General features: G+C 33.1%; 1 protein-coding gene across 2 annotated transcripts; it reads right to left on the reverse strand.

Moving 5' to 3' along the window:
- Positions 1-282: 282 nt before the first annotated feature.
- LOC145280142 (ubiquinol-cytochrome-c reductase complex assembly factor 1-like) lies at positions 283-25,165 on the reverse strand. 2 transcript variants are annotated; one of them, XM_080131909.1, is made up of 9 exons: positions 24,934-25,165; positions 20,139-20,246; positions 15,991-16,092; positions 15,129-15,201; positions 13,255-13,312; positions 9,616-9,724; positions 7,928-8,002; positions 3,103-3,216; positions 283-491 (listed from the first exon to the last, which is right to left on the reverse strand). In XM_080131909.1, the coding sequence occupies exons 1-9, from the start codon at positions 25,018-25,020 to the stop codon at positions 342-344; spliced, it is 876 nt and encodes a 291-aa protein (XP_079988035.1). In that variant the 5' UTR covers positions 25,021-25,165; the 3' UTR covers positions 283-341. The 2 variants fall into 2 exon arrangements, with proteins under 2 accessions (XP_079988035.1, XP_079988036.1); XM_080131910.1 differs by lacking the exon at positions 20,139-20,246.
- Positions 25,166-25,206: the final 41 nt, after the last annotated feature.

The raw sequence follows: 25,206 nt of genomic DNA on the forward strand, positions 1-25,206 counted from the left end.
TAGGAATTTGTTAATGTTGGACTTGAAGACATCTAAGTTGTAGTCAGGTGGGAAGCAGGCAGACGGAACAGAGTTCCACAGGCGTGCAGTTCTTAGAAAGAAGCTTTGTTCATGGAATCCACGTTTTGATTTAGGCACAGATAAAGAGTGGGGGAAATTTTTCACAGTGGATTCAGCTAAACGGGTGTTTTTCGTGAAAGATTGGTGAGGGGGGACCAGAGATTTTACTCACGGTTTGTAAAAAAATAAAAATTACCAAAAAAATGAAAAAAAAAACGCAACTAAAAACAAAAACATGTTTTAATTTACATTAAATATTTTAAAAACAATTTTTTTTAGAATTATTTTTTTATTACTAAAACATTTTCTCTAACTCTCTTCCATATTTCTTCTTTTCTTGTTTTGTCTTCAGTGTCACCGTGAAGCGGCAAAAAGGAGATTAGTCCGTGTCGAAAGATCATTTCATCTGGCTGGTCATCAAGATGTTTGATCTGTAAAAAAAATTTTTAATTTTTAACTCAAAAATCTGCATCTTCCGGTGAAAAAAGTTACGGAAACAGAAAATGCCAATATGAATAAGTGGATCAGAAAACGACAAATTTCAAAAAGCGTGAAATTTTTTTTTTAATCAAGAAACATTTTTAAAACCAAAAATGACTTTCAACACGTAATGTCAACATGAAATCCTCTCTCCTTTCCTCATGTTAAGAATAGCTTTCTATCTAGAAAACCATTCTTAACACAAAAAAAGCGGGGAGGGGGGGGGGCGTGTTTTGTATTAATTGTCTTACAATCTTTACTTCGACATCTTTCAGCTGCTTACATAATTTACTGTAAGATGCCGATTTGAAGTTGCTGGAGATTGGTTTGTAAACTGAAGAAGTACCTAGTCCATTATAATAGAATGTCAGATAATAATGTTTGACCAATAGTTGTAGAGAGATGGAGAGATAGAAAGAGAAGGAGAAAGAGAGGGAGAGAGAGAGAAGGAGAAAGAACTTTGCAGCTAATTCTACCCTTTGCGACCAAGGCCGCCAACCCCAAATATTTCCTCCTGTATCAGAAAACACGCTATGTGATATACGTATATCTGTACGTGATGTTGCCAAGCTTATCAAAAACCTTGATTCCAGTAAAGCAACTGGCCCTGACGGTATTCCAATTATAGTACTCAAAAAACTTCAACCTGAACTAGCGCCCATACTTACAAAACTGTTTAAACGTTGTCTTAAGGAGAATAGTTTCCCATCTCCCTGGAAAATCTCATCAGTATGCCCTGTATTTAAGAATTCAGGTGATCGCTCATCCCCCTCTCATTACAGGCCAATAAGTCTCCTGTGCGTCATGAGTAAGTTGCTAGAATCTGTGTTAAATACAGAAGTAATCAACCATCTCAACAAAAATAACCTTAGTGACACTCAATATGGTTTTCGTTCTGCTAGATCTACAGCAGATGTGCTTACAGTTATATCACATAGGATTAGCAAATCTCTCGACGGTGGCAATCTTTCTAGGGCAATTGCTCTTGACATATCTAAAGCCTTTGATAGAGTATGGCATAAAGGTTTACTTCATAAGATCGCGAGCTATGGTATAGCTGGAAAAGTCTTCTCAATTATTAAATCATTTCTTTCTGATAGGTTCATAAGAGTAGTAGTTGAGGGGCAAAAATCAGAAGCTCACAGTATTAATGCCGGTGTCCCTCAGGGGTCCATCCTGGGCCCAACTCTTTTCCTGATCTACATTAATGATCTTCCAAATCACATCCTTACATCATTTGTAGACATTTATGCTGACGACACTACCATTTATGGTAGCACATCTAAGACAGTAAACGACCAAGTTCTCTCCAATTCTCTCTCCTCTGATCTTGAGCACGTAGTACAATGGGGAAAGGAGTGGCTGGTTACTTTTAATGCATCTAAAACCAAGCTTCTCTCCTTACATCATCAACATTCTAATCCACATTTGGCATCAATTGAAATGAATGGCTCTCGTCTTCTGGAGGCCTCAAGTTTTGACAAGCTTCTGGGCTTGACCATTACTCCTGATCTTAAATGGAACACGTACATCAAATCTGTTGCCAAGGCCGCTGGGAAAATGGTGGGATCTTTCTATCGATCCGGTAAATATCTCACTGCTGATGCTATTCTCTATCTATATAAGAGCCAGGTACGTCCAAGGATGGAATACTGTTGCCACATCTGGGCAGGAGCTGCTAGAAAGGACTTGTCCTGCCTTGATAGAGTTCAAAATAGACTTCGTAGCCTCGTAGGAGATGTCCTTTTCTCCTCCTTGCAACCTCTATCTCACAGAAGAGATGTTGCGAGTTTGTCTCTGATGTATCGTTATTTTCATGGAAAGTGTTCGACTGAGCTTAAATCTATGGTCCCCCCTCGCCAAACTTTCACAAGAAACACTCGTCTAGCTGTAAACACTATCAATAATTCCTCCCACTCTTTATCTGTGCCTAAACCTAAACGTAGATTCCATGAACAAAGCTTCTTTCTTAGAACTGCACGCCTGTGGAATTGTCTTCCGTTTTCCTGCTTTCCGGCTGACTACAATATGGTTGTGTTCAAGTCTAAAGTAAATAAGTTCTTGATGAGCCGTTCCATATAAGTTATCAAATTTACCAAATTTTCATTACTAATGATTACTATATTGTCCAATTTCTACTGTACACTCTTTAACCCTTATCCTTGAGTGGCCTCTGGGCCTTGATAATGTGGTGATGCCTTTGTAAAAAAAAAAAAAAAAAAAAAAAAAAAAAAGAAGAAGATAGATCGAGTGAGTAAAAAGAAACTAATTTTGGATTTTATCTTTTTAAATATTTGACTCGATTTACAAGCACATATTTTCCTAATTCAAAAAAACGGATCAATTAGGTTTCAAGGACCCCAGAAATAAGCAAATATGAAAATGACAAATTCAAGTTTACACCAGTTTCTTTGATTTCTGCTTAACCTTTATAAATATTTGACTGGCTTTACAAACTCCCTTTTTCTCAATTCAAATAATCTAACCCAAGCTCAATGGATGACCTAATGGGTCACATTTTTTTGCTAGTTTTATTAAATGTAAAAAAAAAAAGTGTCTTACCTGCTTCCTTACATATTGGACCATCAGTTCAACTAAACATGGATCAGATACATCACATTCAAAAAATATTCGCCACAAAGCATTGGCAAGAATTCGATCATCACTTAATAAACCCTGAAAAAAAAAAGAAAAAGAGAGACTGTCAAAACTCCATATATATATATATAAAAGTGAAAATGTGTGTGTGTGCGCACTTTTTGTGTATCTGGCAAAGGCTTGGGGGGGGGCGCACTCAGTTGGGTCACTCCTTAAAACTTTTTATATACTGCCTAAATCATAATATCTATGAGTTACAAATGGAGGTCGCGCCTATCTTTAATTTGCCCGACTTTTACTTTTGCTATTTTCAAGATTCATTTTGATCGCCACGTCTTCGTTTCACTTTTCAGTATAAAAAAGTGAAACTGTGAAAACAAATTTGTGTTTTCGGTGCCTAGACGTCCAGAAACCAAATAAGGTTTGATCAATATTGAGGGAAAAACCCGTCATATCAGACAATTGCTCTTCATTTGGCAGAGGAAACAAACAAATACACAGAAATGACATTTGACCTTATTAAATTCTTGCACCTGTCAATTTCACTTTATAAATTAAGACAGTTTTCACTTCCTCTCCCCTCGTGGCCGAGCGGGTTAGATGTCAGGGTTTTTTCCCTTTCTTTTCCACCTTCACGTCAAGGCTTCGGGGTTCAAGCCTACCTTCCTACCAAAACTTTTTTTTTCTTTTATACCTCTAAACACCCGGCCAACGTTTTTTTTTAAACGGGGTTGTTTTGATCTACCCCCCCCTCACACACACACACACCTCCAAACACCCGGGTAACGCCGGGTAGCCCCGCTAGTTAATTATATAATTGGAAAATAAAAGGCACAGAGACTTATGTCGTGCCTTCAATAAGTTTCCAGACTTTTTTTTCATACGAGCACTTTTTTATTGATAGTACACACATGAAACTTTATTCCCCTTTGAAGTAATCTCCTCCGGTTGCAATGCACTTGTATCGTTCCAACAACTTCTGGAAATCTCCTACGGAAGTCCGCTTGAGTGAGCGTGTCAACGACCTTCTTCACAGCCTCTTTCATCTCCACAATTGTCTCATAACGACAGCTATTAAGGTTTTCCTTGAGCTTACGAAATAATCAAAAATTACACGGCGCAACGTCAGGAGTATAGGGAGGGCAAGGAACTGTACTGATGCCCATCTCGGTCAAATAGTTTGATCTTCTCTGAGCACTATTCGGACAAACTTCACGCAAATCTTGCACATCTTCAGTTCGTCGTGAATAATTGTGTGCACAGTTCCCACACTGACATCAAACTATGCACTTATTGTCTCTATAGATGCACGACGGTCCTTATCCATGAAATTCTTTATTTGGCCAATCAACTGATGTTCTGACTTCCTTACTTCTCCCATCATTCCTCACAGACTCCCTACCTTCCTTGAATCTCCTATGCCATTTAAAAACTGATGCTTGATTCATGCAAGATGGTCCAAAAGCAGTCTAAAGCATTCTATACGTTTCTGTGCCATTTTTTTCAAGTTTAGAACAGAATTTTATTGCATAGCGTTCATTTAAATTGTCTTCCTGTCCAGATTGTATTTTTGAATTTCAACAGCTGTGATAATTAGGCTTTGGTAGGATGTATTCCAATTCTTACTGTAGCTGTTCATTTGAACTTGAAATCCTAAAAATTGGTCAGTCATCTCATAAGATGTATAGCAATAACATACTGAATTTTCAAGAGTATACAACAATTTTAGATGCCTGTACAAAAAAAAGAAACTTATTGAAGATACCTCGTACAACTATTGACAAACCAACTACACCTTCACCTCTATAGAAAACGTGTCTTCTTCTTATTTTTCAAACGAGTGTGATTGCATGATGGTGAGAAGTGGATGAAGTAAATTCAGAAAATTTCTAGCATTACAAACCAGCAGAGCATTACCACTGTCGACCAAGGAAAGAGTCTATCAGAGACGCATAGAAATGAATCTTCGCTAGTGACGTATTGAGGACATGAGTTGCATGGAGAGAAATGATATAAGAATGATACAAGAAATGTGCAATATGAAGGCTTAGTTCTGATGAAGGTATGAGGAGATGTGTGTAGAACAGGATACTCTGATGGTATGGCCACATTGAAAGAATGGACGAGAGTGTTTGGATTAATAAATGTAGAATAGGTAAGGCTGAGTACTGTTGCCACATCTGAGCAAGAATTGCTTGGAACCACCTATCCTTCCATGACGGAGTTCAAAACCGGCTTTGAAACCTGGTAGATGGTGACTTTTTCTCTTCTCTGTAGGTACGGGCAAAAATGGACAAATAAAGATGGGGGGGGGCATAGTTTTGAAAGCCGATTTATCATAATTTTTTTGTAGGTTTCCGACTACTTTTTGATTGTATTTGAAAGATTAAGGACTAAATTTAATTTCCAAAAGGAAAAAAATTTTTGTACACAGGAAAAAAAAAAGTTATGAAAAATGTTTTCATGGTGAGCTAACCAATTCAGCTAAATTTTGAAGTTAAATAAATTCATTGTAAAAATCGTTTAAAAGATAAATATTAGTTTGCTGGGTCTATTTCAAAGAAAATTAGTAAAGTAAAGTCCTAAGATATTGAATTTAAAAAAAAAACCACCTTGTTTGTATAAAAAATAGCTTATTAGCCCAAAAACCGAGTGATTCAGCCATTCGCAAAAGCGCAACAAACGAAAGTTTTGTAAACACGGAATATACGAAAGCCCAAAATTTCAGCCAGTTGGAAGACTGTGAAAATGACGTCATGTAATTAAAAAGGAGGAAGGAGGGGTGCTAGTTTTCTTTTTTTTGCCCCAGACGTGCATCCATACATTCCTATCCTGAACGTTTGCATAATTTTTACTATTTTTAAATTTAATTATTTTTCTATGTTCCTATTTTTAAATAAAATTTTTTTTTTTAAATTATTGTTCAATCTTATATAAAAATTATGTTACGCCGAAAGTTTCACATTCATTCAAGCAAGGAAAATATTAAAATCTTACATATAAAAATCATGCGAAACCTGTAATTTAAAAAAAAAGTAGAAATATTTTTGCTATTATAATTTTTTTTTCTGTGAAAATATTGAATAAACAATGCTTAATTCAATGATAATATCGATAGTTCGAGAAATTAATTTTTCTTCGAGTTATATCGAATTCATTAATACGGACTTTAGGGGATTTTTTTGTAATGTTCCTGTAAAAATTAAATATTTTTTTATTGTTACAATTTACGATGCTTTATTTTCATAAAAAAAGCAAAAATAAATTCAATCAGTTTTTTTTACTACAGAAAACCATAACTTTAATAAAGGTATTTTTTGTTTAAACAAAATAATACATTTCCACTAAGATTTAAATAAAAATAATGGGTTCAATATATTCCGCGATCATTATTTGATAAATACTGAAAATTTAATTAAAATTGGTTAATTTCCTGATTTTTGATGGATTTTTAAGTAAAGGGAAGGGTCAAAATGTTTATTCATTTTGAGCATCGGCATTCATTTTGCATGTACCTACTTCCCTGCAACCTCTTTCCCCACAGAAAAGAGGTTACTAAACTGTCTCTGCTCTATTGCTATTTTCATGGCAAGTGCTTATCTATATTCCGACCTTGCCAAACTTTTACAAAAAAAACCCTCGTCTAGCTAAAACCATTATCAACAATTTCTCCCACTCTCTATCTGTGCCTAAAGCTAAATGTTAATTCCATGAGCAAAGCTTCTTTCTTAGAACTGCTCACTTGTTCCACTATTCTCTTTTTCATTCATAATACTCTGTTGGTTAATTTAGTACTTTCTAAATAATGACCCATTTTCAACCATTCCTAATATTTACATGTCTGTCTATGTTCAACGCATAATATTTTTTATTACAAGTGTGGATCTTGCTATATTCAATAGACAAGATCCTCGTTTATATTTTACACATTTCAAACATCTACACAGACTAATACACATTGTTTCTAATATACTTAATACTGTGGAACTAACTACCTGTGGAACTCTGTTTCACTGGCCTGCTTTCTAGCTATCTACAGTATAGTAGTCTTCAAGTTCAATGTAAACAAGTTCTTGCTAGCCGTCCCCTTAAATTATATCAAATTCTCACGACTAACAATTGCTACACTGTTGTCCTGATGGCCACCGTACATCCATTAACCTTTATCTTTGAGTGGTCTTGATAAGTGGTGACTCCTTTGTAGAAAAAAAACTCCAATTCATAAATGACAGATAAATTAGGATTCCTGTGTTCACCCTGCTCATTTATCTTGATATGTTACAAAAATATTTATAAAATTTTTACCTTGATATGTTAAAAAAATATTTATAAAATTTTTACCTTGATATGTTAAAAAAATATTTATAAAAATTTTTACCTTCATATGTTAAAAAAATATTCATAAAATTTTTTTTTTGAGATGTTAAAAAAATATAAAATTTTTTTCTTGATATGTTAAAAAAATATTCATAAAAGTTTTTCTTGATACATTAAAAATATATTTATAAAAATTTTATCTTGAGATGTTAAAAAAATATTTACAAAAAATTTTTCTTGATATGTTTAAAAAAATATTTACAAAAAATGTTATCTTGATATTTAAACATATCAAGATAACATTTTTTGTAAATATTTATAAAAATTTTATCTTGAGATGTTAAAAAAATATTTACAAAAAATTTTTCTTGATATGTTTAAAAAAATCTTCATAAACAATTTAAGCATGAACAAAAAAAAACTTTTGTTGAAAAAAAGTACAAAAATTCAAATGCAGTTCAAAGATGCTTACCTCATCGTAGCTAAAAATGGCAGAGTTAAAATGGTAGTGTAGTAGGGTTAATTCTTCTTGTCGTGATGGAGAAGTCTGGAAAAAGAAAAATGAATTTTGTTATTCGTTGCAAGGAACTCAGATGTAGACAAAGTATATTTGGATGATGAACTTATTGTTTCTATTACTTGTATTGATTGGACTATTGTTCTCATCTTGAGTTTTATTTGTGCAACGTTTCGGTTCGTGTAGTCTTTGACCGTTTTCAGGTATGTTGGTTGTTGTTTGGGAAGGAAAGAAGAAAAGTTACTGGTTCTGTAGATATTTTTGTATTCTTGGAGTTGTACTGTTTTTTTGGCCGTGTTTCAAAATCAGTACCAAAATTATTGAGGTTTACGAGAAGTTATGTTTCTCTTGAATTGGAAGCCATGTTTAATTTCAGAAGAGTTCCCGATGGATAGATATTCTATACAAGTCCTGGAGATGAAGAATGTTCAGTGGGTCACTGTTCTGTACAGGTTCCGGACTTTATAATTTTGCAGCCAAAGAGCAAAAGCTCCTTTTTGTGTTGACCGAAAAAATTATGTACTAGAATGCTAAAAGATTTCATTTTTATGGAGCAAATTCTAGTTTCTGATTGGTTGATAGAAGAATGTGAATTAATTTGATTTGTCAGTTCCTATCGGCGGCGGTTATAAATAGAATCTCCCAACTTTCAGGGAGCATACCTCCATTATATATATCAAAAATATTACAACAGTTACCTTCGTGATACCACTGGAGCACAGGGTGGAGTAGGTACTAGTATAATCGCAAGAGTTAGGAACATATAGGGTAAGTTAAGGAAACTTTACTAATCCGACTGTCGATGAAGGAAAGAGTCTATCAGGCATGTGTCCGCAATGTGATGCTGTATGGAAATGAAACCTGGCCAGTGACGGGTTGAGGACATGCATTGCATGGAGAAAACTGATATGCAAATAATATGATGGATGTGTAATGTGATTATTAAAAGACAGATTTAGATTTGATATTGGAGGAAGATTAAATCTGAACAGTATTGGCAGAACAGGACACTCCAATGGTATGGTCACGCTGAAAGAATCGATGAAACTTATTGGGTTAGTAGATGTAGAACAGTTGTGATAACAGGGTCAGTTCACAAGGGAAAGCATATTAAAACATGGGAGGAAACGATAAGAGAAAGAGAGACGAATAAAAATCTGACCAGACATGAGTTAGACTTCAAATAATAAATTAAGCACTTATAAAAATAAAAATTGTATTTTTTCATTTAAATAAACAATAATTATAAAAATAATTTTTTTATCTTAAAAAATGATATACATTTGATAGAATTTCTCAAATTAATCAAAATTACCAATGGCAATTCAACCATTTCTGTTACAATAAAATTCACATCTGACTTGTCCACCAAGTTTGGGTTATAACTGTCCAACAGTCTTTATTTTATTGAGATTGCCTCTGTGAGTGGGAGAATTAGGAGTTAGTCTCAAATAAAAATATCTGTTTTTGTGCCTCAAAATTTTTATTTGACTTTTTTTGCAAACATTTTTTTTAATCCCGTTTCTTTACTTGTTGATCGAAACTCATTTAATTTATTGCAACCATTCATACATAGAACTCATTTACATATGTTTTGCAATTTTCGTCCGTATTTCAAGACATTAAGAAAACGATATACTCACCCCGACTTTACTGCTTCTTTTCTTGACATCCGCCCAAAATGCTTTCATATATTGTCCGCGGGTGAATTTACCTTCTTCCCCGCAAACAGACAATCGTACTAAAATCATCCTGCAAAAAAAATCAAAGATTGTTTCGATATATGTAACATTTTTTTTTTTTTTACATTTTCATCCCAAACAAGGAACAGTACCATTTTGATGTAGCAGGCTACTATCAGAGACATAAGTTGCAGGAATACTAGGGAGTTGAGCAGCAAGATGTCTGTTCACATTACACTTGAACTTCTGCATATCAGTACAATTGGGGAAGCAAGAACTCGGAAGGGAATTCCAAAGTCTAGCAGTTCTGGGAAAGAAACTATTAGAGTAGAAGGCTTTCTTACATCTAAGGATATTTACTGTGAAGGGGTGGGATTTTGCTGCTTGTCGGGTTTGTCAAGGGTATTTACGTCGAGGGGGTACAAGGACTTGTAGTTCATCAGATGATCATCCACTATTAAAATATTTGTAAAATAGGCAGATGCAACATTTCAGTGATGGGACAGAGGTTAAAGCTTAGCTGACAGTTCAGCACCTATCAGGTTGGTGACTCTCTGTTGAACCCTGTCCAGGAGTGAAAGACTAGTTGCAGATACACCAGCCCAAATGTGACAACAATCCTCCATACACGGACGAATGGTAGCCTTGTAGAGGTATAGGATACTTCCATGCGTAAGTAGCTTTCTAGCATGGTAGAGAGAGCCCACCTTCTTCGCAGCATTTTTTTAAATGAATAAATTTTTCAAAGATCGTAACAGAATCATCGAAAAATTAAAGGAACTCAAAATTGTTTTGAAATAAAAAAAAAAGTGAAGAGACGCACATAACAAAAATATCTTCAATCAGGCAGATAACCACAAATAGACAGATATACATACAACACCTGGTGACATCAATGATGTAACACCTGACTACAACTTGGATGTCTTCAAGTCCAATGTTAACAAATTCCTAATGAACCGCCATTAATGCAGTCCAACGATTATGAATAAGACAAAATGGTGTATTCTACAAAGTGAGGAAGCAAAATTTACAATGAATGTTTAGTTGTTTTTTTTTCAGCAGGCATTATTTTGTTTTGAAACGTACGTTAGATGCGTGTGAGGCAGTTAGGAAGTACAAACAATGCATTAGATGACCTGAATGAGGTCATACGTTCTCGTAAAAATTTTGTCACAGTTCAGTATCATCTTTGCAATTAAGACTTTCATATGCCAACATCTGTGTATCTTGACTTGATATTCATATCTAACGCCATTATTGTTAACTTTTCAGAAACTTTTGTCAATATAAAAGCACATGTCAAAACGTGTGTGATTTGTTGAAGGTATTCGTCACACTAAAGATTCCAAGAATAGTTGGCATGTTGATAAATAATGTTTGCAATACCAAGAATAGAATGCCTATGAGCAAAACTATTACGAGGAAGTCTGGAAACGAAGGAATCAACAAAAAAAAACGTACCAAAGTTTTTATTAAAAGTTTTCGGTACTCCTGCAGTATTTTACCCACCGATTTCACGATCTTAGCCGAGCGTTGACGAACGCTTTTGGCGTTAACGCCGACGAAAACCGAGAATTCGGAGCTACGGTGCAAGAACGCTAAAAGTATGTGAATAGCAACAACATTACAAGGAAAAGATATTACACACACAACAAAATGGATAAAATTAATACAAAAAATTTGGATAAAATAAATCACAAACACTTACCGTAAGTTTTTTTAAAGTAAAATAAATTTATTTTGTTGAATATTTTTTGTTTTTGGTTCATTTTGTTTTCCGATAGCTTTTTTTTGGGGGGGGGGGGGGGTAAGCAACAGTAATAAACACTTCAATGTTTTTTTTTTGTTTGTTTGTTTTTAACAAAACGTTATTAAACAGTAACAACAGTTCCGACTGGAAGATTTTCTACAGACTTCGCTAAATTGAATAGCTGAAATGAAAGGCTGTGTATTTTTACTTTGAACAATAAAATAACTAAAATGAAACGCTATGTGTGTAATTTCAATGAAAATTATTCGTCTGCTGCGCGTTCGTTTGAAGCGCCCTGATTGGCTGATAGAGTATCGTACCGCTCGCCATGTTCCGGCGTTTTCCGACGGATGTCGATCAACGCTCGGCTAAGATCGTGAAATCGGTGGGTAAAATACTGCAGGAGTACCAAGTTTTCAAATCCCAAATCGTAAACAAGCAAATTTAAGAGAAAAATGGCAACTGAACTTGAGGTTGACAACAAAACTAGCGATGCAAGAAAATATTTGAAATCTAAATCTTACAGAAAAACACCAAATAATTTGTTGACAATGTCTATGAAAAAAAAAAAAGAAATTGGAAAAGTGCAATAAAATTATGACATGGTTCATTTTGTCAATCTCTTCTCTTGAAAAGATTATTACTGTCGATTCTGAGCCGCAGAAATGACAGATTTTATTGCAAAATCGACAGTGGAAGTTGAAAGGATATCCAAAACAAAACATCCTGCTCACGTTACAGCTTTTGGTGTTCCACATGGAAAGAAACAAAAATGCTTATAAAATTCTACAAAACTGATGAAAATATCAACATTAATAGATGTTACAAGCCTCAGAGATACCAGGTGCTGGGATGGTTTAAAGCAACTAGATTGATAGTGATTATGTATGGACACAGGATGGTGTTCCAGTTCACACAGCTGGAAAAATGCAAGACTTTTGCAAATCCAAATTTAACAATTTTGGGAAATCATGTTTGTGGCTACTTTCTAAACGCCTGATTATTTGGTGCATTTTAGAACATGCAACTATTCAAACATCAGACAGTAACGTCGGCTCTCTTGAAGATATTATTATTATTGATTATTATTATTGATTAAAGATTAAAATCGCTTGATCACTTTCAGACTTTGTTCCTTGCTAATGGAGTCAAAGATGGCTTCATGGCCAGGTTCGAATCTTGCAACCGGCGGTAATCATGACTCTCTGCACTGATTATTTCCAAAAAGATGAACCACTAGTGTCTGTAGGTATTAAAAATAATTATAGTAATATATGTCATGGTCATAGTTGTGGCATTCACCCTGCGTTAGGTGGGTCAGCATTTTCTAACAAGTTTATGTCCAGAACACTGGCTGATCAGGCACAGCGATCCAAGACTGCTTCCATTATGAGTGCAAGCCAATCGCGGTTCCAACGACAGACTCCAAAAGAGATCCAGACTCAGTTCCGCTATCCTAAGCCAGGCTTTGAGTTGGCCACCGCAATGTTTTCTCTAACCTGGTGATGGTGGTGCTGTTGGGTCAATGACTTCATGGATAAAGTCATCTGGGTGTTGTCAAAGGGTGTGATCGAACCAATGAAGACATCTGGCAAACAAAGATTTTATTAATTTATCTCATTTGGATCAGTTCTATATCTAAAATGTAATTTTTAAGTTAGTGTTGCGTGTTGTTTTTGCCCCAAAAAACTAATTTTTTGTGCTATCCAAAAAATTATTAGCTTTATCAAAACATATTTGTTGATTCAATAAGTTTCTCATTCCATGGAATTTCCACAGGTCATGCTAGTTTCAAAATAATTTGGATGTGAAATTTGTTGAAATCTAAAAGTAAAATGAAAACTTACCATGCATGCAACTCCGACAACAAATACCAGGAATAATAAGTGTCTGGCATTTTGAGATCTGAAATAAATTGAAAACCAAATATTATCATTCTACATATGATGATGACAACGATACAGCCATATCATATTGCAAACACTGGCTCTTATCCGATTACTGAAGTTAAGCAATGTAGAGCCTGGTCAGTACTTAGACAAATGACCGCTTGAGAATACCAAGTGCTGTAAACATTTTTCTTTTGTAAGCTACCCCCCACCCCACCCCACCCCATCACACACACACACACACACACAAAAAAAAAAGCTGTCACACAGAAGTAGACATTCAACTGTAATATTCTGCTAGGAGACAGCTATTATGAAGAGTGTAAATATCTTCACTGGAAAATCTGTAAAAAAGTTGAATGTCGAATACAGTAACAAGTCCTGGGAACATGTTTACCAGAAAAAACAGTTGGAAATAAGTCGTACACCATCCATGATGACTACGCAATTCTTACAGCTACGTACTTAGAAAACAGAGCTGTTAAACTTGACATAGTGATATGGAACAAGAAGAAGAAGAAAGAAGAAACCTTAGTAGAAGTTAGTGTCACCAAATGATGCCGGGTTAAACAGAGCTAAAAGTGAAAAGATAACGAAATACCAATATTTTATGTACAACATAAAAAGAAACTGGAATCTTAGGAAGATTTCTATCATTCCAATAATTATAGGAGTAACCAGACTCAGAAAAAAATTTCAAAAACTACCTGGCAATTATACCCAGTGAACCATGTGCAAGAAAGATACAAAGAATTGCACTTAAGGAGACTGTTAAAATCTTAAGATTTCTTGGTTGGAATATATAAGATATCAAATGAATTTCTGGCATCCTAGTTTTGAAAAAAAAATTTTTATTTGTTTTTATTTTGTTTTTTCTCGTTAGGACGAGCTTCAATTTCAAGATGCATTGGTTAAAGGTGGTATTCACAAGTTAACGAATGGAACGGGTTACCGTGAGGTTTGACATTTCGATACAGACTTGCACAAGCCATGAAGCCACTTGATGTAAGGACTTAAAAAATATTACTTTAAGGCTAAAAACTAAACACTGAGTAATATATGCAATATGAAATAGATTCCAACCTAGAAATGCAGCAATTCTTCCCCTTTGTCGGAAACATCACTCATGGAATGTGAGAACTAAAGGACAAAATAAGGGAAGTGAGAATTATGCGAAAATCTGCTTGAAAATATTGGGATCGTCCCGTCAGCAGTGATGTCATTTAACATCATCAAAAGTAAAGTTGCTATCGCAAAGGATTCACAGAGGAAAGTGCTACATCCGCGATAAGTTTTGCTGATTACGTGTCGTGGCTTACAAAATTCTTGAGTGACCAAAGGAAGGAGTCTGGATTTCTAGGTTCAATGTTTTGCAAACATGGAAACAAACTCTTGACTATTTTTTAACAAAGGCTGTTTAAAAAACATCTGAAGAAATTTGAATGTTTATACGCTCAAGTGTCAATGTAAAATTCAGTGTATATTTAGAAGTACACTTATTTAAAAAAATATAAAAAATTTTTGTGATGTACATACTCGTCACAGAACGAAAATGTCATATTCTAAAAATCATGTGGGTTTGGCTAGTAACTTTTCTGTTTGGCTAGTAAACGAAAATATTTAGTTGTCAAAGGTCAAGTAAAGATAAATTTGTCCATAGAGCCCTAAGGAGGAGTCAGTTTTCCTAGTGAGAGAGAAAGGGGGAGATATAGGAGAGAGAAAGGAGAGAAGAAAAAAAGATATGAAACAGAGAGAGAGAGGGAGAGAAAGATAAGAGAAAGAGAGAACAGCTAATAACAGACAACTAGTAAATCAAAAAAAAAATCACTCACCATGAATCATGTGAAAATAATCTGGCATCTCAACAGCGCACATATATAAATGGTAAGCAGATTCGACTAATTTCTGAAAAAATAACAAAAATAATATCAGATTCAAAGACATTCTTAGCATATATATATATATATATATATATATATATGTCTAAAGAAGCTTTGAATAAAAAAATGCAAAAATAAAAATAAAGAATGCAGTTTAGATACGCCTAAAGATTATATCGACCGAAACATTGTACAAATAACGTTCAAGATGAAGACAGTAGTCCGAAGAATCCAAGTATTAGGCTAGTACAAAATTAAGTCGTTTTTTGACAATATATATATATATATATATATATATATATATATATATATATATAGTCTAAAGAAGCTTTGAATAAAAAAATGCAAAAATAAAAATAAAGAATGCAGTTTAAATTCCTGGAAGGAAAAAAATATTTTTTTTAACTTATCGCAGACTAAACACCTACATAATCCGATTTCTAAAAAGTTTATAATGACCAAAGAGAATTCATTTATATATTGAAAAAAAAAAAAAAAATATTGGTACATGGTTGACCTGCCAGCAATGTGAAATACTGTAGAGGAATTCAATTTCAAAGATTTACAACCATCGTCAACTGACAGTGTCATGTAAATTCTTGTTCTTTTGTTGAGGAAAATGAAAAATATATTTAAAAAAAAAAAAAAAAAAAAAAAAAATGAAAATTATATTTAAAAAAACAAAAAAATGAAAAATATATTTAAAAAAAAAAAAATATATTTAAAAAAAACAAAAAAAAATGAAAAATATATTTAAAAAAAAAATTATTTTTGAATTTAAAATGGACAAGTTTTGTGTTCATGCATTTCTTACGTATTTTGAATGCTTCATTTTCTGCGGCCAACCAATTTTTGTCTTCAGACTTTGCATCCAACCTGAACTCGCATTTCGAATTTGTCCGGATATGCAGGGATTCTGAAAAAAAAGGGATAGATGAAACAAACATATAAGTCACAGTACACACACACACACACACACACACACACACACACACACACACACACACACACATATGCGCGCGCGAGTGCGCACGCATGCACACACACATGTCTAATAAAAATGCAGCTTTGCTTGGATGAAGATTAAATTTAGGCAGTGTAGTGAAATATAGTGTTTTCTGCAAATAAACTGCAAATGTTGGATATTAATGCCGAAAGATGTGCTGATTGACGATTATTATTATGATCATTATATTTGTAAAAATAAAATGCCAGAAAGAATGTTATCAAAGCGAAATAAATATTTACAGATAAAATTCTTTCTATTAAAATGTTTTAATAGAAAGGAATGTTAGTTTTCATAACTAGCACAAACAAAAAGGTTAACTTGGTGAAAAAGAATGTTAGAACAAAATGACGTAACGAGATAACTTAAAAATACACGTGTCGTTTAGTAAAGAGTTGGGAGTCAGAGTTAGCAGACCCAGTCAGGAAGAAAGATGGTCAGGGACAGTAATGGCTCCAAGTAAGAGAAAATGTCGATAGTAAAGATTTAGGACCCACTGTATAAGTGTTCAACCTTTCCAAAATGCGAACAACATTCTGGAATAAAGGTTGCCAAAAACAAGGTCTGTTGTTCTATGGTAGAATTTTCATTGCAGCTTTCGGCCGAGCAAGATCAAAGATGAGCCAAGTGTGTTCCCTAATTGGCAAAATGTTGTAACCCCAAAGAATGGTATTCGTCCCTTTTATAGAAGGTACGTCTCCATTTATCTGGCAAGAGACAAAGATGTTTATTCTGTCCCTTAATTGTCGTTATTTGTGAACATACAGCGGATAAACTAGGCGATCATATGAAAATACAAGCATGAAGAACAGACATTCAATAAGACACTCGTTACATGATGATTGCAACGTCTTGTCAGACAAGTGCCACTCCCTCAGAGACTTAAAGTCCATGAGCCCAAAAATGACTTCCATCGCCACAGGACCATTTTAATAGACAAATGCCTGAGGGAGTATCTATACACAGATGATGTTACAGAGTCTTAGCTTTGTACGACAGCTAAGTCTCTCTCTCGGTTCAAAATGTTGAGATCCACCAACAAGCAAGAGCAAGATAGCCAGCAACAAGTTAAACTGCAGACCAGCTTAATGCGGGTACTGGTCTCCCGCTTTATGGTTTTTTAAATCAGAGATTTGCTTCTCCTAGAAAGGTTGCCTTCACCACGGCTTACGGGAGCCCTCTCCACCCCAACACACACACAAACACACACGGTGCTAGTTGGCCGTTGACCCAGAAAAAGGGTTCATTCGCCCCTTTGGAAGGTCTTTTTTTAATCCTTCAGGGAGACTAGCCACCCTCCTTGCCAAACAAGTCTGGTGGGGGAACCAGTTTAGTCGTCGATGACCCGACCATGAGGCAGGTAGTACTGGATTACATGGTACCAGTAGCATATGACATGACCTGACATATCGTTACATACACATGTATATATGTACAGAATATATACACCCCCCATGGGAATACAACTTATAGGTAGTACCTTGAAAAAATTAGCTGCGATATGTTGTTTAATTCTCTTGTTTAATCTCTGAGAAGTTCTACCTATGTACTTGACATCACACGGTACATAAATTCATATATGAATTCAGTTTTAAGATGTGTGCAGATGGTATGACCATGTTGAAAAAAATTACGTAATGGTATGACCATGTTGAAAAAAATGGATGAGAGTTCTTTGGTTCATAGATGTTAAAGTAGCAGAGTCAGTTGACAGAGAGGGAAGAAGTGATAAGAATGGAATTGAGAGAAAAAGAAATATATAAAGATCTGGTCAGAGATACGTTAGCTTGGAAGTCAATTTATTAGACACATGACAGCATATAAAACAAATATTAAACTGATGATGGCGATGATGGTGGTGGCAATGATGATGATGATGTCTGTAAATCAGTCAGAGAAAAACTACTGGCAAAATTTTATGAAATTATAAACAAAAAATTTATTCCTTAGTTTTTACTGTTGGATGCCTGAATGGAGAGGTTGGAATTGAAACCTTTAAAAAAAAAAGGTGGAAGGCACTTTTGCTGGAGGAGGTCATCTTATTCTCTGCTAACCACGAAACTGAATGAACATGCCACTTCCCGGGGGGGGGGGGAAGCATATAAAGTAGTTATTTAGTTCTCTCCCACTGCAAGAACTGTGATACCAAGGTCAGAAAGGAGGGGGCACTCAGACCTGCAAAAAGTGCATGGGCAGCCCCGTCGGCATTCCCCGATGTGGGAGACTCAGGCGATTAGCAATAAACTAACCTGTTCTCAAAGAGAGAAGGAAAGGCCTGGGAGGATAGATCACCTAGAACTTAGCTTTATTCTCAAAATCAACAAGGACTGGATCATTACAGGAATGATTTAATCTCGGTTAATTTTATGGGCCCGAGGATAAAATCCCCAGCATACAAGAGAGTTAAGTGTAGCGAGAAAATTGTTTACATCTTTCTCTTTTAATAAAAACTAAACAAGCATTCACATAGTTTTTATCAACAGCTTACAACAAAGATGATGACAGGAGGATTTGTCCGTCGGCTTATAAAAAGGGACACATGAGTATATAACGGTTCGAAAATGTTTTTTTTTTTACAATAACTTAACCCTAACCGAGTTGATCTGGTTCAAAAGCTGTACCAGTACAAAAAAAAATAAATAAATAAATAATTGAAGCCTAAAGACAATATGAATCGGAAAAAATACATTGAGGACATTGCCAAGGCTGCTGCAAAGAAAGTAGACGCTCTCTCTACTGTGCTAGAAAATTATTCACATTTGAGAGTATCTTATATCTCTACACCAAATGCATGGAGAATTGTTGCCGTACCTGATGAATTGTTTCTTACTCTTAGACAAAAAGAATTACCAACCTAATCGGTCCCGCACTATTAACTAAGCCCCAACCTCTGTGCTCCAACGAACTCAAAGCATTTGTATAATTAAACACACCTTAACTTTCTTGAAAAAAAAAAATTTGGAAAAAAAATAAATAAAAATTCTTGCAAAAAAAAAAAAAAAAAAAGAAAAATTTTTGCAAAACAAAAATTTTTTTTATTGCGGACTGTTATCCTCATCTTTTTTGTTTTAGTTGTAGTTTCACAACGTTTCAGCCAACTATTCCTCTGGCCTTCGTCAGGTTGCAACAACTATGGAAGGCAGTAATTGCTGAGGATGCATTTAGGAGATTCAGAGTTCCTATCCCGTCGCAGTAACAACCTGATGAAGGCCAGAGGAATACTTGGCTGAAACGTCATGAACAAAAATAGAACAAAAACAAAAAAAAAAGATGAGGATAATAATCTGCAATAAAATAAAAATAAATAAATAATACTCCTCTCAATAATGAATTCTAATTAAATAATATATAAAAAAATTCTTGAAAAAAATCTTTGCAAAAAAAAAAAAAAATTCTTGCAAAAAAAAAATGAGAAAAAAATTCTTACAAAAAAGAAAAAATTCTTTCAAAAAAAAAATTCTCGCAAAAAAGAAAAAATTCTTGCAATAAAAGGAATTCTTGAAAAAAAAGAAAAAAATTCTTGCAAAAAAAAAGAAAAAAAATTCTTGCAAAAAAAAAGAAAAAAAATTCTTGCAAAAAAAAAAAGAAAAAAAATTCTTGCAAAAAAAGAAAAAAATTCTTGCAAAAAAAGAAAAAATTCTTGCAAAAAAAAAAAAGAAAAGTTTTTGCAAAAAAAAAAAAAGGAAGAATTCTTGCAAAACAAATCTTGCAGAAAAAGAAAAAAGTCTTGCAAAAAATAAATAAAGAAAATCTTACAAAAAACAATTTTTGCAAAAATAATTAATTCAAGAAAAGAAAAAAACTGATTTCATTGTTTTTTTCATTTTTGTAAATAAATACTTTGTAGTTTTTAGTGTTTGTAAAATAAGTGTCCATTAACAAGTGCTAACTTTTCAGTTAACAATTTGATTGCAAAAAAATATTATGACAAAAATAAACGTTATGATATAGTTTACCTGTATTTCTGATGTTGGTTGCACATGACTGGAACATGTTAAATACATTCTCGTTGCTGTTCTCAGTGTCATATGACTTTGTAACAAACATGGCCGACAAACCAAAAGCTGAATCAGAAATTGAAAGATTTACAAACACATTAAAAGCAGCCATGCAACAATCACATTACGAGTAACAAACATGGCCATTACATGTTACTTTGTAACAAACAAAATGCTAGTAATTGTCTGTATTTTTGAGATGAGGTGTTTTCATTGATTGAGATTGTCGGACTGACTTCCTCATCTTGGTTGTCATCGTCACAACGTTTCAGCCGTTTTGCCCTCCAGCCTTCATCAGGTGTTTTGTATCGAACTGGGGAACCGTTTGTTAGGAGTCTCGAACCCAACCCTTTATTATTATTACGGGGGTACCGTGTTCGGACTCCAGCCAGGCTCTGGGACATAGTTGCTGATTCTCTGTTTTGAATGTTACTTTTTACTGCTTGTCCTAGTGACATATGGCCGAGTGGTCCTAGACGTTGTATCAAAGTTTACAGTTACCCAAAGGTGCTGAGTTCAATCCTGAACGAAGGCAGTAAAAAGTAAGTGTATCAGAAATTTGGAGGAATTTTTGACACCCCCCAACAGAAAACTGCGAATAAAATAAAAAAAAACTCGTAATTTCTCTTTTTAAAGTAGGTTGTTTATTTTCTGTATGGAATATACTTCCAAAATAAACTATTAAAGTTGTTTAAAAAATAATAGAAATATTATTTTTTTATTTTTTAAAAAACAGTGTTTACAAAATGTTTACAAAATTCCGGCGTACCTTCATGCAGCCATTTTTTTACGTAATAAAATCAATAGAATTTTACGAGTTAAATATTTTTCAATTTTTAAAACTTTAAAAATCTATCAAAATTCTTCTATTGGTTCAATTTTTATGATGTTTTCAGGGTCAATGTGAAATTTTATGCTCTTTCCAATAAACCAAATATAATATTTTAGAGAAAGATTTTTTTTCAAATTCACCCCCTTCCCATTTTAAAATATCTATTAAAATTTGAATAATTTAGTTTATATATCACAAATTGAAGATAAAAGATCAATAAAGAAAATATTCTAATTTAAAACAAAAACAAAAAAGAATAGTTTTTTGGAAATTTACTTGTAAAGTCCAAAGTGTAAAACCTTTTTGTTTAAAAACCATGTTGATTTTTTTCTTAATGAAAGCTCATGTTATGCTTACATCGTCAAGTAAATACCAGACGCTGACAGCAAATTTTTCTATTTCATTGAATGTTTTCTTTTTTTAGATATTTAAAAAAAAAAAAAATTAGTCGATAAAGAAGTATTAAAATATATTGATCAAAAACTCGTGTATTTCATTAAAAGAATTAAAAAAAAAAAAAAAAAAAATCGATGAAGCGGATTTTTTGTTCAAGGGGGGAAAAAAATTTATAAGTGAATGTGCGTTTCCTTTTTAACTACGGAGGATGAAAAATACTAATTTTGGTTAACACACACAATAAAAAAGAGACATTATTTATGTCCCTTGGACGAATCTGTATTTCATAAATTTCATTTTAGCAGCAGCAACTATTTACAGCTTCGTGCAAAACACGTTGCAAAAATGCGATTTTCTACGACCCTCGCTTTAAAAAATCCTTTTATTTAAAAAATACATGGAATTTAAAATATAAATATAGATAAATTCTTAACAATGAAGAATGGAACTACCCATTTAATAGTATATTTTTTTAAGTAAGTGATTTTTTGGCATTTATATATACATATATTTATAAGCAAGCCAAAATATGTTGATTTTCTTTAAAAATTTTTTAAAGAAAACCGCTTTAAAAAAAACAAATATTGCATAATTTGCTATTAAACCTGTTATTTTTTTTTTAATTGGTCTTTGCTCCTTTAATTGAAAAAAAAAGGGGGTTGAATGACATTCTTCAAGTAGTTATAAGTTTCGAAAAATAGTAAGTTGAATTATTAAAGTTCTGATCATCATTTTTAATGGCCACTTTCTGATACACCTAGTCCATCTTCCCCGGCTTTCTTGACATTTATTGGTTTCTACCACCATTTTTTTATTTCTTATTTTGAAGTGATTATCGAGACTTTAAGACATCACGGCCATTTTTCTTGTTTTTCGGTAGAGCTCAATATTACTTGTTTTTCGAACCGAATAAACATTTTAGATTGAATAAAAACTTACCCAGTTGAGTAGAAAAGTAACTTATATTGCTTTGATAACATTTGTTTGTTATATTTTTGTTTTTGACAACTTTTTCGTACCTTTGTGGATTGTATTAGATTAGGCACCGCCAAAACTGGGGGGGCAGGTCAGTACTTTTTGACGGACCGTCTTTTTAAAAATCTACCAAAAATCAGGTAATTATCCGATCAATACGAAATTTTCAGCGATTGTTAGGAGAAGAATGAACTTTATAACAGTGTACTTATTTTTCATAAACGATATTTATATATATATATTTTTTTGCTTACAAAACCCCCCCTTGTTTTGAAGTGGGAACAAATATGCTTAAAATAATCATCTGAAGCTGAACAAAACATATTGTGTTGTTGTAACGGACAGAATTATAGATTAAAAAAAAAAAAAAAAAAAAAAAATTGTTTGCATACCTTATTTTGACGTCTGAATATCAGAACTTCGATTGTGTTTAATTATCCCGCTTTTGAGTTTTGAAGTGTGAAATTCGGTGAATATGTTAAGTAAAATAATTAATTTAAGTTAAGCAAAACAAAAAAAAAAATTTTTTTAATATTTATACGAAAAAAGCCATTTTAAAATTTTTAATAAATAAATTAACAATTTTTTTTTAGCGAGCCGAATAATGCATGACCATTATTAAACAGGGCATGCTTTGAATAATCGATACCAAAAAAAAACATTCGATAAATATTGTGCCCTTTGTGTTAAAAATAGCATCATTTTTTTCGATCCCGTTTGAAAACGTTTGCCGCCTTTCGACTACGGTGGACCAAACGCGCTGAAATAAATTTTTTTTATTCTGCTTTAAATTGCCCCCCCCCCCCATTTTGGGGAGCCTAACCCCCACACACATACACATTAAAAACCAAACTCATACAAATGGTCACCCATCTGGTACTGGCCAGCCTCAGCTTAATAATACATTGAAATTTTCGTCACTGAAAAATAAGTTTTTTTGGCCTGTTTGGTCTTCCATAGTTTTCTTATTATCAAAACGAAAACGTAAACAGAGTCGATCTGAACTCTACGTAGATGCGAAATATCTGGTTACCTATATGAATAAGTGGAATTATTTGAAATTCCGGTACTTATATTATAATATTTTTGCATATTCTCTTAGAAAATCATCCTAAATCTTAGTTAGACAATAAATAAATAAATTAATTATTTCAAAAACCCTTTTTTTTAAATATTTAAATACGTTTTTTGTGCAAGACAAAAAATGTCAATTGTTAACTTTTTGGGAAAATTTAACATTTAAAATTGAATTAAAAATAGTAGAAAAAGTTTTACATTATTCTGTTTTCTATATGATAAAATTCAGGGTTTTATCTTTCTGGAAAAAAAAAGTTACTCAGAAATAATGGATTTTAATAAATGTAATTTAGTTTTAAAAAACAACAACAACTTGATTTTGCGGCCATTTTTGGCGGTGCCTATATTAGATGGTGCAAAAATAATATCATTTTTTGACGTTTAACTAATATATATATATATATATATATATATATATATATAAACGACATTATTTTTGCACCAACCTAATAATACAAACCCCCTGTGTTTTGTTTTTTGTTGTTTTTTTAGTTAAACTTAGAAAATCAAAATTTACGATTTTTAGTGATTTTACTTCTAAACTGTATCGAACATAAGGCTGATTTTTTTTACATCGACTCTTCGATTGGAGTTATATCTCTCTTATTTATTTCATCGGACGAAAACACCGACTCGTTTAGTCGTAAATTTCGATTTTCTTGCATAAAAAAAAACATTTGCTCAAATTACATAATTGTTAAAATATGACATCTTCTGATCTTCGTTATGTAACGAGTACGTTCATTATATAAACATTTTTGGATTTTTTTTTTTTTTTTTACTTTTAATTGCTGACACAAGTGCCAATTTGAACACAAAACTTTAAAATATTATTAAAAAAAAACACAGTTCAATAATTGTAAAAGAACCTTGTTCACAAATTTTATTAATTTTTTTTTAAGAAACTATTTTAGACTGTCTCTTTCAACAATTATCAATTATTTAATTTTGTTATGAATTTGAGGACTTAAGTTAATGAGGTTCACCTTCCCAGACTTTTCCATCTCTCTTTGTTAATCGCCTGACGCGACCGGCGGGGCTGCTCATGCATTTTAGTACGTCAGAGTTCACTTCACCTACAGCATTGACTTTTCAAAACTTCACACGATCTTGTGTCTAACCTTCTAGCAAGGAGATAAATAAATATTGCTATAATTTAAATTGTAACGTAATTCAATAATCGTATAGAACGGAAATTTGGGGTCAAGGAGTAAAGTGTAGTCTGTTTAAAGAAGAACTCTTTCTAGACTGAGGCAATATTTATTTTCGTCCTGATCTTGAGTATCCCTTTTTTTTGCTGGATTTTTCCTACGTTAAAAAAAAAAATGACCTTGTGTTTAACTCCGCCCTCGTGGGGAGGAATTATTTTGTTTTTTAATTTTGTTTTTTAATTTGTAAACCCCAAAGTTTTTATGAATTCTAATTAATAAAATAAAAACAATCACAAAAAGATAAAATAAAGATAAAACTTACATTCGATGAATAACTTGATGAACGGACAAGGATTTTTCGCAAGAAAACATTGCCTAAAGGTAAAACCTCTGAAAATACCCGATTCATATCGTTGCTATTGATTGAGGGTTTCCAGTAATTATAAAATGAATTACAAGGTTTTTTTTATTACATAAACATGTTGGTTGCTTAACCTGAGCCAATAGTCATTTTTTTTTTCTTTATATCATAAAAATTTGAAAATTTTCTATTGAGATGGTTTATAGTACGTTCCTTTGCTTCTACGACCCGGCG

The sequence above is a fragment of the Euprymna scolopes genome, chromosome 7 (genome assembly GCF_053919585.1).
Source record: "Euprymna scolopes isolate OS-2025 chromosome 7, ASM5391958v1, whole genome shotgun sequence".
NCBI lineage: Eukaryota > Metazoa > Mollusca > Cephalopoda > Sepiida > Sepiolidae > Euprymna > Euprymna scolopes.